The sequence below is a fragment of the Falco biarmicus genome, chromosome 8 (genome assembly GCF_023638135.1).
Source record: "Falco biarmicus isolate bFalBia1 chromosome 8, bFalBia1.pri, whole genome shotgun sequence".
NCBI classification, from domain to species: Eukaryota; Metazoa; Chordata; class Aves; order Falconiformes; family Falconidae; genus Falco; species Falco biarmicus.
Genome location: NC_079295.1, coordinates 47,158,584 through 47,177,624, shown reverse-complemented (window position 1 = coordinate 47,177,624; position 19,041 = coordinate 47,158,584). Strand labels below are relative to the sequence as shown.

General features: G+C 50.3%; 1 protein-coding gene across 2 annotated transcripts in view; it reads right to left on the bottom strand.

Annotated features, from left to right (window-relative positions):
- The window catches only part of ETF1 (eukaryotic translation termination factor 1), a 28,434-nt gene extending 10,213 nt beyond the window's left edge, over nucleotides 1-18,221 (bottom strand). Inside the window, exons 1-3 of one of the 2 annotated variants that reach the window (XM_056349364.1) lie at nucleotides 18,124-18,221; nucleotides 2,533-2,708; nucleotides 1,567-1,706 (exon numbers count right to left, since the gene is read on the bottom strand). In XM_056349364.1, coding sequence (XP_056205339.1) covers nucleotides 1,567-1,706; nucleotides 2,533-2,695 — 303 coding nt within the window. In that variant the 5' untranslated portion in view covers nucleotides 2,696-2,708; nucleotides 18,124-18,221. Of the gene's footprint in view, nucleotides 1-1,566; nucleotides 1,707-2,532; nucleotides 2,709-17,882; nucleotides 18,023-18,123 lie in introns of those variants that run through there. The other variant, XM_056349363.1, reaches the window with a different exon arrangement.
- Nucleotides 18,222-19,041: the final 820 nt, after the last annotated feature.

Here is a 19,041-nt window from a genome sequence, read left to right as displayed (position 1 = left end):
TGTACCAAGACAGATGCTCTGTCTGTAGAGTTCTAGCTGCATGCTGGGGGGAACCAGTGGGTTAAAAGCATGGCTCCGCAACCAAATGAGACAGACAAATCAAGACTTCAGCGCTAACATCATCTCGTTGCTCAAGACAGTATACAGCAGGGTTTTACAGCTAGATTTGATTCTGCAGTGCAGACAATACCAAGTAAAATAATCACATACTCGAAAGACACAGGAGAGCAAACAGCCTACAGGGAAAGGTACTGTCAGTAATCACATCACCAGTAGCAGCAATTACCACAAATTCCTCAAGTTATTTCCACTCTCGCTGAGCAATGCTACACACCAGCAAGAGCATATCTACAGCTGCCTCCTGAGAACAGTCCACTGGGCAGCAACTTTTTTTTTGTTATTATTATCATTTTTTTTAATATTGAATCAGTGCCCTGAGGCAGTAGCTGCAGACAAGACCAAATGAATCCCTTTCCTGACAGGGCAAAGGCAACTCACCGCCGCTCACCCACTGCCAACAACTGCAGGGACAAATACCTCCCTGGGCTTTGCACCTCTGGCTCTCTCCCGAATTCTCTTGTTTACCTTTTGCTCTCAATTGCCTATGGGCACGTGGGCTCAGCAGAACCCAAGAGTTCTACCTGCAGTACAGTTGCGTTATTCCAGGTAGGTCAAAGATGTATTGGGATTTCATCCTTTTTGGGGAGACAGAATAATAGGGATATGCCTCACCTGTTCAACAAGCGTACCTTTCCTTCCCGTACCCCTCCCTACCCTTTGAAACCCAATCGTCTGCAAGATCTCAAAACCCCCCCCAAGGAACTACATCACTGAAGGGCCTGTCAAGCCCATGTCATACGGGTTTGATGACAGGCAACCAAGTCTCAGTCTACACGTTTATCACAGTTGAACACCATGGACGTGAAAGGCAGGCAGTAATTACTACAAATATTGAGACCTCTGCAACTGCCAGCAGATCCAAATCAGACTTAAGACGCAATAAACTGACTTTGTGCAGTCAAGACTAGTTTAATCCGCATTACTTTATATATGCCTCAAACCATTCATTTAACTAAGATAAGCAGATGTTGGATAAAAATAATCCCACTTTAGTGCAGACAGATTAGGCACATGCCAGTTCTCCATCACGGGCCTCAGTTAACACATGTGATATCAAGACTGGCAACACTAATATTATCTTGGCATTACTTTAAGGCCTAGCTTGGAATAAGATCTATGGGCCTCTAAGGTTAAGAAAACCCACTGCCTCCAGTTACAGAGAAAAGCTTACACCTGTGGGTTACACAAACTCAGCAGTTACTAGCTGGGCCAGTTAGCTGTAGCAGGAGCTGGACAATATCTCAGCTCCTTTCAGCAAATCTCACACATTTCTGAATACTGGCCAGTCACAAGCCACCCAGTGGCTTCACCAGCAGGATGTCTTAATGAAAGCCTGCTGTCCTACAGACTGTGGACTCAAGCACACCAAGGATTGTTCCAGTGAGCCTAGCAAAGCAGTCTGATTTTGACTACTGCAAGACCAGCAGGCAATAGGAGTCTTCTTACCTCTGTGTGGAATTTGTTGTCGCACAAATACAACGATGTATTGATTGGTTTGAAAGGTTCAAAGTCAATGTTGACTTTCTTCTCTTTTCCTTCTTCTGTCACAATTGTTCCACAGTAAACAACCAGACCATTTGGAGGTACTACAAAGGACATAATGCAATTTTAGATCACTAAGAAATATTGCAAGCTGGACCCATCAAAAACTAACTGCAAGGGCCCGAGACTTAAGGCAGAGTTGTAAAAAGCTTGGGAACTTCAATTTCTTTCCATTTTCCCCACCTCGTACCCTCCCAGATCTCTACAATGGAAAACTAACTTAGTGCACCTATAGTGAACAGCTTAGAGCCAGAAGCTAAAGGTAACACTAACGGGAAGGCCTGCAACAGGGCTGCAAGAACATGTGCCTGTCTGTTAAACCCATGAGCTGGCAAGCTCAGAGAATCCAGAAAAAGGCTGAACAGCCCTGTGACGCTTTCCTAGTTCTTACACAACGATTTATAGATTGACCATCTCAATGAAGGCCACTTGCCAGTATAAAGACAGTAACAATGAACTCTTTCCCAGTACTTATTTTAGATGGCCTGGAACTATTTCCTCTCAAAATGATGGTAGCGGCACAGTGGCATGCATAAAGCATACCTAAGTTTCCACTTGATGGAAACCCACTAGTTTAATGCAAATACACTATTGTGGAATAGCTCTTAGAAGATTGGCCAAGTTTAGAAGAGCCAGCACTGCCAAGGACAAAATCATGACCCTGCTTATTAAAGACAAGGACCACCTTACTACTGAAATCCCAAGGTCTACCCCTGAAGTAACCGTCCATGGGCAACATACCTGGAATATCAGTGCAAAACAGCAGCACAGGCCAACAGATTTGATTAGCAGAAAACTGCATAATGCAGGAACATAAGGCTGCTTCCAAGTAAGGGAAATTTGCCAGCATCCATACAAGCTAGAAGTTACCTTTGTTATAGAGTTTCAGTCTTTGCTGTACAGATGTAATGGCTCCCAGTACTGAAAGGCGATTCACTCGAGACTTAATGTTGGAGGCGGTGCCAAACTCATCCGCTAACATTTTTGCCACTCGCGAAATCTGGTCTTTGGGGGGAATGATCAACGATATCATGCTGGTACCATTGCTAGGAAAGGAAAAAAGAGGGGTTGTGAGCAGCCACCGGCCAAAGCAACAAGTGTATTCATACCGTATCCCGTGCACACGGTTGCCTCTCCTCCCTCCCCACAAGGAGGCTTCACGTCAGTGTTGTTGGTGTAATTTCCCTTCTGCTGGATCATAATGGGAAAGAAAAGAAAACAAAACTCTTCGGAGGATTTGACTCTATAATGAAGTATTCAGGTTAGCCACTACCAAGTCCTCCAAAAGCTGCTCATTTAACATGGGATACTACTCTGAGAAGAAAAGAATGTATGTACAGGCTAAGGGTTTCAAGCTAAAGGCATGTAAGCAGTCCCTAGCAGAGATTTTCTAAAACAATGCAGCCACATACTTTAAGGATATTTTAAAGCCCATTTCATTTGTTCTCAGACAGCTGGAGCACTAGCCAGCCCAAGTGCTGGTTTAACACTTTGTTCTCCTCCGATTAATATAGAAAACTGAACTGGAATGATCCTTTTGTAGCAGTTAGTCCTTCCTAATTTCCCACTAGCACTTTGCTTTATAGAGAAGCTCACCCTCTAGCAGCTGCTTTAAATAAAGCACGCTTAAGCACATGACAGCTAGTTCAGAAGCACCAACCCCAGGCACTGAGTCAGGAGATAAGACCCTACAAATCACAGAACAGGCTTAAATTAAATGGCAGGGGGGAAGTAAGTTTGATATTCGTTCTTCCTAAGGCTTTTGGGTGGATCCGGCAGAGGTCTTAATCCCCAGAGCAGCCTCGTGGTTCAAATCCATCCAAAGCCAAAACAAAAATTGGGAAGTTCCTGTCTGCCTCCCAGCAGGTACCTCCCATTTGCCACTGAAGTATCCCAGATGTCTGAAGTGTTGCTTCTGCATTGTCTCAAATTTAACCCAGACCTCATACTTCACATTAGAGTAATGACATAAAAATCAAATACCTCATCATGTCCTCTAGCCCTCTCAAGGGCAAACCAGCTAAGCTCAGTGAAAAAAGCCTCTACTCAGGATGCCGAGTCAGAGAACTAAAGTGCTTTTTCAGCCATAATTTTTTTTTTTTTTAAAGGGTTTTGCTCTTTTACATTTCTTACAGTAGGAGAAGACTAACACGGTACCTGTGTGCTGCTGTTTCAGCTTGTCATGCACTAGCGTCCTGCCTGAAGTGTTTGGGCTACAGAGACAGCAGGGAAGTGCTTTAAAAAGCATCACTTCATTAGCCTCTTTACAAAAGTTGTACAGCCCTCTTCCAAAGATCTTCAATTCAGGACAAGTTGAAACAGATGCTGGTAGGTCAAGTAAGTCCCTGACCTTAAAGACAACTAATTGGTTTTAATATCCAAGATCCCCATACACACTAATCAAGAAAGTCGCAAAGAGACACTTGCACACATTATTCCCAGAAGGAGCTTTGAGCCATGCTGACAGCTATCAGACTTCCAGGTCACACCAGCCAAGAATACTCCATATACCACTCAATTAAAGCCGTTAGCTACCCCAGTGAATGGCACAAGCCTTAGGGGAGATATAATGGCCTATCATTCCCAGCAGGCTCCTTTGAGCAAGAGGCTGATCAGAATGAAAGCAACTCTTCCCGACTTTTCTGAAAGTAGCATTCGAGGCAAGCTCACGCAGTTCATTTCTCCCCCTGAAAGAAGAGATTCTCACACTTCCCAGAGATGAGAAAGGTCTGCACATCACGCCCAGCTTGCTGCATGAACTAAGGCCTTCTCAATGTGACAGACAGGTGGGAGGTGGGACTGTTGTGCCTCTTGGTCACTCCATAGCTCTCCTGCTAGGAAGATGTTCCATGCAGTTTTTCCTGCATTGAGGACGGAGGGGGAAGAGCAGGCAGCAAGCCAGGGGAGCACGGGGGAATAGCAAGGAGGAAGGGTGGGTTCTTCAGTAAAAGAGCACTTCACTTTTGCAATACAAGCCACCCCTCAAATCCCAGCCCTGGCCTCGCGTTATGTTCCACTGCCCCAGAAACACTGGCGTTAGCACTCGCTGCCCAGGGTGCAGCTCTGCGTACTGTGAGCCAGCTGGACTGTACTAAACCCACACTGTGAAGAGGCCACCGTCACCGGCGATTATTTATATTACACACAGAATCTTATCCACAAGGCAGAGTCACGTGTGCCAGTCAAATCACTGCTCCTTAGGACCACCCTGCCCAAAGCACCCTACCCGAGGTAACACAGCAGACTTCACAAGCCCTCATGATTTATTACTGCTAACAAATGAATGAAAAGGGTCTCTTAGATGATGTGTTCTCCTTCATTTAAGTCTCAAGCTAGTTTAACACGCACAGTGCAGTACTGTGCTTGGTCCAACCCTTCAGCAAATCCCAGCCCGGACTTACATCCAAAAGCACCTTCCATTACCAACAGCAAGTGCATTTCTTGGGTTTGACGTGCTTTCACCACTATTTAGTCCACCAAAGCTATTTCAGGCACTAACTGATTCCTGCAGAATCCAGCAAAATAGCAAGCGTGCAGCTTGCCACAGGAGCAGCAGCAGCTGGAGCACCTCGCAACAAGCCAGGAGCACAAGGAGTCAGCCAACTCGTCACCCTGTGTCCGCAGGCACCCAGCACCCCAAGGGGGGCAGCCCCTGCCAGCATGCTGCTGCCTGCTGGGTACAGCTAATCCACCCAACCAAGTAGTTAATTAGGCAGCCAGCTAATTGAAGGTTAACAGTCAGCACCCCCTGCTCATCTTCCTCTTCCTTAAACAAGCACACTGTCAGTATCTGATCACTAAACTAGAACACGTCCCAGAGAGGTTGAGACCAGCATGACACCAGCTGAAGCAGATCCACACCCAAATGACCAGGATGGCTACAGAACTGCCTCACACACCACTAAGACCTTGTCACCCTACCGCAGAAGAGTGGTTTTCCCCTCTCAAAGCAATCTTGTACCTGTATGTGACCTTACTGCAGGACGGCAAGGTCTAAAACAATAAAACAACTTGTGGTTGCATCTGCTAAATTCACCACAATGAGACAAAGCGTAGCAGTGTTTCCAAGAAAGTTGCTGGTCAAAAACACCTAGGAAAAAAAAAGGTTATTCCGTATAGTAATAAAATTTCCAGGTTTCCTAACGGTCTTTGCAGCCACTGCACCCGCACAAGACAATGGGTATTTCTGCAAAATTCCATGCCAGGCTCTAGAGTACATTTAATCTGGGAACAAGGTAGGGCAAATCACGCTGACTACAATCTCCCAAAAGGGGCCTTTCCAAACAGCAGACCTCTAAAACCAACAGGCTCTGCCATGCACGAAGCACACGGGACATTTGCTGCCTGGCAGGCCGCGGCCAACTATGCATCCCCTAGCAAGCACACTGCCAGGCAGAACTTCATTACAGAATTGTTACAGTGAACAATTAAGTAATCAATCTAGATTAAGGCAGTGCTCACACACTGGCAGCTCGTGATCGAACGTGCAATGAGCTGGTTCTTCCCTGAATCATCCCCAGCGCTCCTGCAGGAAGGATGGACCTGAAGCACTCTGGATTATATTCCGCTCAGAAGGATCCCGATTTCAAAATGCAGCACTGGCAAGAGGCTCCCTCCCTCGTTTTAGTGTACCCAAGACAAATTACACTAGATCAGCTGAAAGCTAATGCTTTCAGACTGAACTGAGCCGGGGAGTTTTAAGCAACTAGAGACAGTTGCTGTCCCTATTCTGGGCTAAGGAGTGCCTGCACAGCAGCCAAATAGCTGCCACTGTAACGCAAGTATGTGCATCAGGACCCGAAACGCTCCTAGATTATTTGCTTTGCAAGTAACTGGCATCCTGGACCACAGGCCAGCACAACATGTGGCACTGCACAAGGGACTGGAGAGGAGGAAACAAAAGCATTAAGGGCACCTGTTCACACACTACAAAGAAACAAGGGGGCAATTAAGCACCGACCTCTGGAAAGGTAGAAACACTTCACTGTGGGTACTACGGTAACTACTCATGCTGTGCCAGCCCTGCCAGTAATTGGCAATTAGATCAGCTTTAGCATGGCCTGGAAGGTACAGCATTAGGTATCTCTAGGATAGAAGATGATGATCAGGGCTCCAACTTTGCTCCTAAACCACTGCAGGTGAGCTCCAACAACCTGCCAGACAGCTGTTGGGGGGAATGGGTGGACAAACACACACAAACACATTTTGCACTCTCAAGACAGCAATTTCTTTAGAAAATTGAGGTGGATAGGACAGCCTGTTCTATTATTAAAACTTCAGTGTTACTACAGTTTGAATTTTAGAGAACTGTACCACAAACTAAACAGCTTTCCCAGTCACAGAGAGGCCCAAGAGCAAATGTTAACAAGTTATCACAGCGAGTGGCAGTGCGTGCGGTGCTGAATCATCACTAACCTAGCCCTGAAAAGCTGAAGGGGAAAGTTTTGCCAGTAATCCTGCAAACAGGTATTACGGCATCCAAGCAGCTCATTTTCCCTGCAAGATCTTCCTGCACTGCCTAACAGGTATCATCTGACAGATCTCACTGTGCCTTACAACAGCTGTGGTACCTGCAGACCAAGAAGAGAACCACTGGGTTCTTTCCAGAAGCAAGAGCAAGGATTTCACAGAAGACACACCAGCTGGACTGCTGTTTGGAGTCCCAAGCCATGTCTGGTACCAGGAGCGGTGCCCACTGCGGACACATTTTATGGTTCAGCATGAGGAAACCACCACAGCAGAAGGGCAGTGCACAAAGCGAGCTGTGTGTCACATTTGAGATAAGCTGCCAAGTACACCCCATGGCTGGTTTTCATTACAGCTGGCAGTTAAGCCTCCTGTTCTGGGTGACCATCTTCATCCACAGGGATTCGGTTTCTACTCTTTTGCCCATCAGAAGGGAACAGCTGAGCAGATCCTCAGACCTTCAGCTTTCAGCTGAAACTAGAAACTGGTCTAATGGTTTTCTAAAAGACTTCTACCATCTTACACAGCACTATGTCAGTAAAACGGCTACCTGCATGGCCACGTACCACACAAAACCAAACCAGCGAGCACTGACTGTAGCTACGCTTGACTTGGCAGCCAAGAGCAATCCCAACCAGAAGTCTGAGGAGTAACAGTCACTCAACCTGTCTCCTGGAATCTGGGATATGTGCTGGCAAAGGAGAGCGTTAATTTAACAGACATGCCATATAAATAGCAGTTACTGGCCTACCCTGTGGTATCAGAGGAGACTTCACAAACAGCAGCTGAACTGTAGTTGTTCCACAATGAAACATTTTACACGAATAGCATACTGTGTAATGTGGAGATGCAGAGGCAAGGAAGGTCAGTCATTCCCTCGGACTCAAAATGAGCATATTTTTACAGTGCACTAGCTTCATGAGCATTTTGCTTTCCCCAGGAACCAAGGGCAGCACAAGGCCTATATGTGATTGTGCCAGAGACTGGCAGGAGCACGGAGCAAACATGCTTTCAGATAATCTGATCTTAACCACGTACCACAGCTAGGAAGCTTTCTATGAAATAACTGTTGCCACATACTGCTTCAAGCGATGTTACCTGCCCAAGGTAACATCTGTTGGTCTCCATCCAAGAGGACTGCAGATTACTGGGCAGGCATTACATGTACCGAGGAGCCCAAGCTGCCTGGACAGCCAAGACTGCTGAAGTTATATGATGGCTAGACCAGTTCCATCACTGACACATCCACAGCCAGCTGCAAGATGGATGCCAGCAATATCTATTTAGCCTAAGGCAGAGTTTCACCAGGCACATACCACAGGTCCAGGAGAAGAGAGCTACCTTTGAGCAAATATCCACACAGCACTGCAGGCATATGGTACTTCAGCGAAGGACTAAGAGGAGAGCACAGTCCACACAAGCAGTGACGCAAGTAAAGAATATATGAGCATTTTTTTGATCCTGTATCTGAGCAGAGATGTTGAATCAAGCACTATAAAAAGTAAGTGTCCTTTGGTATAGGCAAGCACAAAACTGCTGGTTCAGGTTCTCTTACAAAACACAGGCCATTAGACACTCCCTATTCATACAAGCTCTGTATGCAACAGCACTGACCTTGCCGTAGGGAAGTTCTAAGCATATGCTCTTACAACTTATGAATTATGCTTGTGAAGTACATAAACAGGTCACAGCCATGCCCTTTAGAGACTTAAGGTCCTTTAATAAGACAAAGCCTTCATCAAATAGGAAATGGCTCAAGTCCACTTGAGATGCCAAATCTAGAGAGAAGACAGCAGATGCAAAAGCTACGTAACTTTTCCTGGAAATCCTGTCAGCCTGCTAAGAAACAGCAGAGACAATCTTAAGAGTCTAGGATCCCTTCAGAACTTTCCAGAGGCAATGTCATCTGGAAGCTTACCCAAAGACTGCATTGCCTGTGAGAATATTGGTTGAATGCTTTGCAAGAAACACAAGCCAACATGCCTCAATATAATTGCCGCTTGAGAAGCAACAGCTTTTTGTGATGTCTCCATCAGAAATAGATGAAATCCCACTCCCTGTTCAGATGATGGGCTCAAAGCACAGCTGGAGCAGGAGACAAGTGCTGCATGGATACCTAGACAGACCACACACCACCAGTTAGCTTGGCAATGGGATCTACCATTAGCTCCTTTGAAGTTTAACGCAAAGTTGAGCTGAAAGCTATGCAGTTGGCAGTACATTTTACAGCACTGTTTCAGCAAGAACCTCACAACTCCCACCTCAGAGGCATTCTGCATTTCACCACAGCACACGCCAGAACTCTGGATCATCTATTAAAAGGCAACATCAATACAAGTTGCTCCTCAAATGTTTCCAGGTCATGCAAAGAAGGGTATGAAGATGTGGAAGAGACCGGTTCCCAAGCAAAAGTATAGCAGAGAGATGACCTCTCTGGATCCAGTGCCACCTCAGAAGCCCAGAAAAAAGCACAAGGTGGGGGCAGGGTGGATAGGAAGGGAGGACTGCAGAGCCAGAAGACCAAGTAATTCTTTCCCCAAGAATACTTTTCAGCATAAGCATTAATTGGAGAAAGCCAGCCCCCCTCCCCCGAGTCCAAGAAACACTCCAGACAGCTAATTCCCCGTCAAGTCTTTGAATGCCACCTCCACCCTGGACAAAGGAAAATCACTTTGCTGCACAGCATGAGGCCATGCAGCTATTGCCACCATGGCTCACACAATGCCAAGCTCTCACGCTGTAGTTCTGTCCCAGAGCCCTGGACAGGAATCTTGTACATCATCTTCCTGTAACGCTGGCAAATGCGGCAGAAAGCATTTTGTGTAACCAGACACAGTTTGAACAGACATTAAGATTGTCCTGGAAAGGTATTCTGCCCTCTTACTCTAACCCACTGACCTTCTCAAAGCCCCAGGTGCCAAGCAAGCTTACCAAGTGCAAGCTAGGGAGCAGAGCATGAACCCACCCTGGAAAAGAGAAGTGAGCCTGCTTTCCTCAGTGCACCCCCTGCTTCAGCAGCAAGGGAAAGCTTCCCAGAGGGAGGCAGCAAATGGCTGCTTCAGCAAAGGAGCAGAGGCAAGCCTGGCTAGTGTCTCACCAAGGGTCAGGCAAGGTAGTGCTCTCCCCACTTCAGCAGTCACGGGCCTGCTGCCAGGATATGCCTCCTGAGCTCAGCATGCATCACTCCCCAGGGACAGAAAGGAGGTGAAAGAAGAATCAGGTCACAGACCTCTATTCCTCCACACCACAGAGAATTTGGCCAGGTATCGCATGTCTGAAGGCTGCACAAGTAGCAGGTAACAGCAAGCCCTTGCCCATTGGTCCACCAGGCACCACCTGCGCAGAGGCCAAGGGCAGCAGCTCCATGCTCTGAGCTTCCACCTGTCCCCAGCTCCGACACTGCGGCTGCTGCTCAGGCAACACCAGCACCCAGATCCCAACTCAGTTCCGCAGCTCCAGGAGCAGATCCTGGCTGACTTCATCCCCTGTTGCTGAAGAGCAGTGAATCAGCACCAGTGGACACAGCACACCCCACAGGGAAGGTGAATTAATGCCACTCCGAAATCCTTGGATCAAAGGCAACACATCACAAAACATAATTGTGAAGGCATGTTTTGAACAGGCCTTATTGGCTGCATCTGACCTCATGCAGAAAGCCCGGATGCCCAATTACTGGTAAGTGGAACAGACATTTCTGCACTTCAGACATTTGTGACTCACCGGCTTAGTTTTGCGACAGCTCCCCTGCTCTCCCTCCTCCCTCTCCAATTATTAATGCTCCAAGTTTAAAAGACTTGTTGCATTATGCTAATGGGCCAGTTGGGTACAAGATGTACACTGAGGGACTGAACCAACAAATCCAGATTTGCTTGTTAAGATGCTAATGCCTCAGAGCTACGTGGGAATCGGTAGCTAACAGGGGCAAAAAAGAAATCCAATTGCCACAAAGCCAAAAAAGTCTGTCCTCTTTTGAAATGCTCATTCCTGTCTTCCACCACGTCATTTATCTTCAGCAGTCAGGGGCTCATTCATTAGCTCTATGTGAATGATGATCTGTGTATGAATCACACTGTTCACTAATGATTCACACAGTTGTGAAAGCGGGTATCAGGCTGCTGAACTACCAAGGGCTATAAACCACTTACTAGAGTTCCTGTCTGACATGTAACCACTCTCCCAGATCAGGTCATTTTCTGCCACTTGCTAGTGTGTACTCTCAAAACAGCACTTCCTAATTGTTGCTATAATTCAAAAGGAACAGGTAGAGCAGGCAGATGAGAAAGCCCAGGAAATGTTTTACAAGAATTAGACACAGGCAACCAGCAGGATGTCAACAACCCTTTGGATGTTCTCCCCCGGCTTTGGCTGTCTTCTCCACCTGGCGCAGAGAGAGGGCAGCTTTCTCACACCACCCACCCTTGACAGCACTGAAAGACAAACTCTTAAACACTGCCTTAGTCCGGAGAGGTCTGATCAGCCCCACTCACATGAACTCAGTATTCAGCTTCTAACCCAGCACTATGGAGGCTGGCAGCCTGAAGAGACTCAAACAGTCAGCGCAGGAAAGCAGCAGGTAAGCAGCTGCAGTACATCCTATGTGATTACCTGCCACAGAGCCCTCAGACACCACTTCTGCCCTGGACTACTATTTCTATTCCAGCCTCTCTCCCAGCATCTCCTCCTCCTCACACTACCAGAAGCAAAAGGCAGTACTAATATTATAGCCTTTGCCTCTGTAACAGAAATGGACCTCCTTTAGAAATTACCCTTAAAACAAGGGGGCTAAGAAAGCACTACTTCGAGGAAGCAATTTGGTTTAGGTAAGAACTGAAATCGTAACCTCTTCCCTGAACACTCCACACTTTAATGACAGATCATAAAGCCAAAGCACAGAATTCCTTGTCAGTAACATTCCACGTGCCACCCCGCAGATGCTACTGTTCCAGTCCTTGCCCCACTCATCTGCCTCTCATTCCCCACAGAGTAAAAGACAAGCTATTTACCCCAAGGCTGGCCCAGCCCAGATTCCAGGCGAAGCAAAAGACTTTTAGCAAAGGTAGGTCCACTGGAGACAGCAGCTTGCTGGAAAAAGATCCTCAGGGCTATCCCATGACTGGCACTAGCACGACATGTCAGCCCTGCAACCCAATTAACACAGCACAAGTTGGAAAGCCAAGTAGTACCTTGCCACAGCACTGCCCTTCACAGATCGACCAGCTCACCCAGGCCCGGTTCAAGGTCTCCATCATAGTCCATGTCCTAAGGTGAAACCTTCGGTTCTGCAGAAACAGATCCTGTATCAACGGTTAAACTGTTTCCCAGAGCCCAGATCAGAAGCACGGCCACAATGACAGACCCCGATAAAGAAAGTAGGGAAAGAGATCTGCTGCCAGCCTGGGAGCAGGGCAGGGAGCCTCTGAACCAACACATCTCTGGCAGCATATCCAGAAATCAAAGTGATGAAAGGCCACACCAAATCCTCCTCCTGATGTATGACATCATTTAAAGACAAGATAGCTATACTGGTGCTTGCCTAGACACGGTGGTATTGTTACGCTCGAGTAAGACACAGTACACCACTATATATGGTGTACTGTATCTTACAGGCGTATATGGTGCAGCAGCAGAATTCACACCAGAATAAAGAATCAACTATTCCAGCACATTCAACTGTTCAACAGTTACTCCAGCACAGTTGCAACTTCAGCACAACGAAGCTGTACAGTGCCTGCTATCAGTAGAAAAGCCATCTACAGTCAAGTGCTGCAGATGCTCCCAGTGACTACTTGCACTGCCTAATTCAGGAGAGAAATACAGCTCACAGACGCAGCACAGTACAACCCCGCACCGCCAGCTTCCCAGCATCTTTGTTCAAGATGAATCAGGAATAAGGCAAACCTGCACATGACATCTGCTTGTGACTGACCACAGTTATTCCCTAAGTGCATCCCAGCAGCTAGCGCTGCCGCAGCATTCACAGCTGTAGTGTCGACTCACAAGGTGGGCTTTCAGGTCCCTTTTGGAAAGGCCACCATCCTAACAGCAGAACAGGACAAGACCTTCTTGCTCTCCAGAACCACCAGGTTGTCCAACAGGTCTCAGCCTTGCCAGCTTGCCTGGTCACCAAAGTGGCATCATCCCAGGAGACCCCAGAACAAGGTGTGGAGATGCACAGCCTACCACCCACCTTCACGCAAGTGGCCTCCCATCCCTGTCGCACCAGGCTGGGAAAGAGTAGCAGTTTGAGGCTAATTCTAAAGTTGGGCTCTTCTGCCAGGACCAGCAAGGCTCCAGATGAACTGCAGGAGAACCCTGTTCCAAATGATGCTTTCTGCAACACAAGCTGGGCAAATCATTTATGTCCAAGCAACAGGTCAGCTCTTCTACCCTTCAAGAAGAACTAGTATACGTTTCGCTTCACAGGAATTCCCACATATTTTCAGGCCTCTGTCCTTCCCGGTGACACGTTTGGTTTCTCCCATATAGCAGATTGAGGTCTCAACTTGGCAGAATCCAAACCCTAGCAGGAAACTGCACTGCTTTGCTTTCCCATGGCTCCGGAGACACCAAGACTTCCCTTCTCCTGCCGTTTCTCCATTCTCCTGCTTTGATACATTTCTTCCAGTCACAACCAGAGTAAGTTACTTGTTAAGACTTAGTTTCTGCATTTGCTGAGAAGCCTGCATATGCCCTGTTCCCCCCTACCTTCCAAATACTTAGTTTGAAAAAAAAAAAAAAAAAAGTTCTTCAACACACTATTTGTCAGCCTTAGTTGTCCTTGCAGACAGAGCCCTCAAAGACATCATTCTCTTTGCCTGTTTCAGTAAAATAACTAATAAGGGGTACTGCTCTGAAAGAGCAAGTCCAAGGCAGGAGAGATGATGTCTCAAGGGAGCAGGTTCATGAAGGTTTGACCATTATTAATGCAGCTCCACACCCTGCATCAGCACTTGCTGTGCTCTCAGGGTCAGAAAGTCCATCTGGCAGCGGAGGTGAGAGGTATTGGTAAATAGTTTCCGAGCAAAGCTGTTTGCAGGACGAAAACCCTTGTATCCAAGACTTTCAGAAGTTTTCCAAATGCGATTGAGATGTGACATCTCAGGCCTAAGCCTGCAAGGAGACTGCTAGTGGTTGCTGATACTCAATTTTGCCAAGCATTTACAGCTTAGATTAGCAGAAAAAACTGACCATAGCCCTGCTAACTATTCAGAACTGCAAAGACCAAAGGAACAAAGAGTGATTGTCAGTTTAACACTGACACTGGAAAACTGGACGAAGCAACAGCAGAAAAGCCCCAAGAGAGAGGACAAGGGAAAAACATAGTGGCTCATACCACTTGTACTTGAGCTGCTGCAACATCCACATCAAAAGACATGGCTGCAACTTCTAGGGGGCACAGTCTAGCACCAAGTCTCTCTTTTACAAAAACTAACGGTGGCCTGGAAGCAGAATCGCTTTGTAAGGGAGAAGCAGAAAGGCTTGATGAAAGTCTGAGCACTCCAAGCTACCAGAGATGAATGACAAGGCTAGACTTCTCACAAGGGCTGGCTCACCAGCAGCCTTTTACCCTCATCTTCTTCTGGCTAGAAAGGTTAATTGCCTGTAGTGCAGAACTCATGCCCCATTTGCTCTCATACATACATACTCTGCAGATACCACATACCCCCCCCCCCCCCCCCCCTTCCTTTCTCACTAAATCAGAAAGACCAACTCATTCGCTTTGTACAGTATCAGACAGTTTGCAACTCAACTTTGGAAGAGCTAGGAGGAGATAACAGACACTTCGGCTTTAAGCAGCAAGATACTGACAAAAGCTCCTTCTACTCCCTGCCAGCAAACACAGGGTTTTGAGGTGGGTTTGAGAGTTTCAATAATTAGGTTGCATTTTTTTTATTTCCCAGATGAGTGAGAAAGCCAGCTTCCCTAAGCAAGGCCGGAAAAATAACACAGGACTTTCTTGCTAGAATGTTACCTTAAAGTTTCAGAAGCAGCCTTACCCTCGCTGGCCTCTAACCCATCACCTTCTGGTGAAGCTGAAGCTGTGATCCTTCTCCCTCGGTTTTCTGAGCAAATACTGCCACTTACCTCACCTATCCCAGACACGATAAAAGAACTTCCTTGCTCTCCTGCTTGCTTAACATTTTGATAACATTCTGCAGATTTCATTGAGATTTTACCAAAATAGCTGGGTAACAGCAGAAGTGCCCCAACCACCACATATGAATCGAACGCCTAGCTCCAGCTTCCTCTGTTTCCCGTCCCTTTGATCCACTGCAGGAACAACCAGCACATGAAACTGGGACACTGCTGCTGGGTCACTGTTAGGAGTATATGAGTAAGGGAAGGTGGAGACGCCAAGGAGTCCCTAGCTCTCTACATCACCCTATTTAAAGGCTTTGCCCCCTAACCCACCCCAGAACAGGTCTTCCTACTTCACAGGAAGAGGAAGTGACTCTCCCAAAGGCCGGAAAAGCCTGTTTCACTGCCTCACACCTCTTGTGCCTGAAGCCGAAAGCTTCTGGTGGCAAAAGCTGTAGCATCTCTTCCCCTTACTAGGCCCAAACTCAGTAGGATAGTTTTAGCTAGGACTCCATGGAAGCACAACACACATTTACACATAACCAGCATAAGCTTGCTTACTGAAGGATTGCTAGCATCAGCGGCCTTCGTCAGGTGGCGGTTTAAGCAGCTAGCACACGTATTAAGGAACAGCAGTATCACGACAACTAGGAGAGATGCTGGATCCAGAGGGCTCAACTAAACCTCCTACAAGCACTTTCTTGCGCTTGCAGCACCTTTACCACAAAGTAGAGATGTGCCAGGGATCACCGATAGGGAAAAGAGGGAAGACAGTTGGGCTGTGGCCCCAGGAAGCTGTTACCCCTAACAGCCACCCGCTCCAAGCTAGCCCTTCAGCCTCAGCTCCCCCAGGAGCTCTCCAATACCAGTTTTAATCTTGTCCTCTACAACATTCATCTGTTCCAAGCAACATAAGAGCTGCTGCCGCTAAAGGTAGACATGCTTACGCTACCACATTTTGAATCAGAGCGCGCCAAAATGCTAACTGTACATTTCCAAAACACACCCCAGCCTCCCTTGGCTCTGTTGCAGAGACCAATAGCTGTTTTTACAAGCTGCAATGGGTGCCTGTAGCTCCCAAAGCCCTTTCAGCTTCACAGCAGAAGTCATTTACGCGCTCCCATGCTTGCTGGGACCTCCCCATAAGTACAACACATGCTGTCAAGGCTGTGCGAAGGCACAGCCAAATGATCAGCTTTGGCAGTCAAAGTCCACTCTGCTGCAGGGAAGGACAACCCTGGCTCCCCACTTTGTTTTCCCACAACCTCATCCCTTGCCCAGCAACATTATAAATCAGATTTTAAAAAAAATTTAGGGAGACCTGTGGCTTGTGTTCTCCTCCTCATTGCCATCCTGCCTGGGTTACTTTTCAGCTGAACGATTCCCCTGGCCTACTCTACACACAAGAACAAGCACGAGCACTAAAGAAAGAACAAGATGGCAGCTCTGCTTACGCGAGCTGTCCAAAGGCAACCTGCCTTTTGGGTGGACACAGAATGGTGCCAGCGGTGCCCCAGCTAGAGTAACAGTGGTTCAGATGAACCTATGGAAACTGGAGCCGCAAGGGTAGCTAAGAAGTCACCCTTCATTTTTATTTTATTGCATTGCACACCGAGACACACACCTTCTTCGCTATTTCACAGCTCTAGAACCTGTAGCTCTTTCTGTTACTCAAGCCAGAGTGGGTTCCTGACCAGTGCAACAAGCAGCTGCTGAGTTAGCCATGGAAACAGACACCATGTCACTGTTGGCTGTAAGAACATCCAGAAGTCTAACTTCTAGTGGGGAAAAAAAGAAATCAAAGTGCAAGGCTGATATAAGCAGGATTAGAGACTTTAAAGGGAACACTATCCAAGCTCCGGAAGAGCGTGCTTTCAGGGAAATGGGGCAGAGCGCTTTCGCTGGAAGGTGAAGGGGTGAGAAAGAGCAAATAGGTGTCAATATGAGAAGTAAAGCAGGAAGGGCTGCCTCGGCCCCTGCCTCCCTGCCCTCACCCTGCTGCCTTCCCCGGGCCAGCTGGTCCCTTGGGAGGGGCCCAAGCCTGCACGGGGGGCAGCGGAGCAGTCTACTCCCGCTGGAATCCGCCGCTCCCCGGTGCCAGCTGGCACGGGGCGGCCGGGGGCACGGCCAGGCCGGGCCCACGTGGAGCTCGGCAGCCAGCGCGGGGCCGGGGGCACACACCTGTGACACCCCCGCAGCGGCGGCCGGGGGCAGCTCACCCGCTGCGGGGGCGGGGGGCAGCGGCTGCCGGGCCGCCACCGGGCCGAGGCCAGCGGGCAGCTCAGCGGCGGGCGCTGTCCCGCTCCCGCACGGCCACGCTTCCTTTCCGCGCCGGAGACTTCCCGGTGCCCCCGGGGGGGACGCGGCCCTCCCCGCAGGACCCCAGCCCCACTTTGCTCCGCCAGCCCCGGGCCCCAGGTGGCCACAGGGACCCTCCGCCTCACCACGCGGCCAGACAAAAGGGCACCGGGGACGGGGCCGCCGGGACGGGGCTGCGCCTCGCCTCGCCTCCCTCCGCCCCCGCGGCGGCAGGCCCGGGCCCGGGCGGCAGGGCCCCCGCTCCGGCCGGGACCCCCCTCCCCGCCCCAACACCCCCGGGGCGGCCGGCCCCGCTGCCCACCGGCCCGCCCTCCCGCCGCGGCCGCCCCTGAGGCGGCGCAGGCCCCGCCGCTCACCCGCGGGCCGCCTCCAGGCTCTTGATGAGCTTCTTGATCTTCCAGATCTCCACGTTGCGGTCGGCAGCGCTGGGATCGTCCGCCATCTTCTCCCTCCTCCTCCTCCTCCTCCTCCTCCTGCTGCGGCTGCGGCGGCCTGCGGCGGGCCGGCGGCACAGACACAGCGGTTAAACCCCCGCCCCGGCGCGGCCCGGCCCGGCCCGGCCCCGCCGCCGCCGCCGCCCGCCCGCCGCTCCCTCACCTCAGGCCCGGTCCCCCCCGGCGGCGCGCGGCTGGCGGCGGCGCTGACGTCGGACACCGGCTGCTCGCGCTCCCCCTCTCCGCGCTGCATGTGTTGCAATCGGCTCACATGGGGCCTGTGACATCACTTCCGGGGGACCGGGGCGGGGGGCGGCCGTCCGCCCCGCCCGCGCGGGAGCGGAGCGCCACACCATAGGCCGGCTGACGGCCCCTCACCGCCCTCTTTCCACGCCGCTATTGGCCGCCGCTCCGCGCGGGGCGCTATGGGTCGCGTAGTCCGCGGCCCGCCCCGGCCCGGCCGCGGCGCTCGGCGGGGCCGGGGCGGGGCGGCACGGCGGATCTCGCGAGAGCTGCGAGGCAGAGCCCGGGCGCGCTTAAAGGGCCCGCGGCCGCGGCGTGGCCCGGGGCAGGGTTTGCGGCGGCCCTGGCTGCCCGCAGCGTCTCAGGGCCCGCCCCCCCCCCCCCCCCCCGCCGGACCATCCCCCCCTTCCCCGGGCCCTGCGGTTGGCGTCTGTGTCACACCCACCTACCGGGCGGTGTCACCCTCCAGACCGCCTGTGCGCCCCCCCGGGCAGCGGGCCACCTCTGTTACAGCCCATGCCACCCGCTGTGCCCCCGGCAGCCCGCCGGGGCGGGCAGCGGAACCTGTGCCCCCGGGCCAGCCGCTCCCAGCAGCGCCAGACGGGCCCTCACGGGCGGGATCTCCGGTCCCCGGGCGGCCGCCGCCCCTCAGCACGGCCGGGGCGTTCTCGGAGCCACCGAGGCCCCCCCGGCCCGTCCGGGTCACGCCGGGGGGAGCCGAGCTGGGCGGGGGGCGAGGGTGCACTTACGGAGCCGCAGGGTTATCCTTTCCCTGGAAAAGTCACCTTCCTGCCGGCCTTGTCTGCAGAGGCCTCAGCCTGTGCTCGGGGCGCTGCTC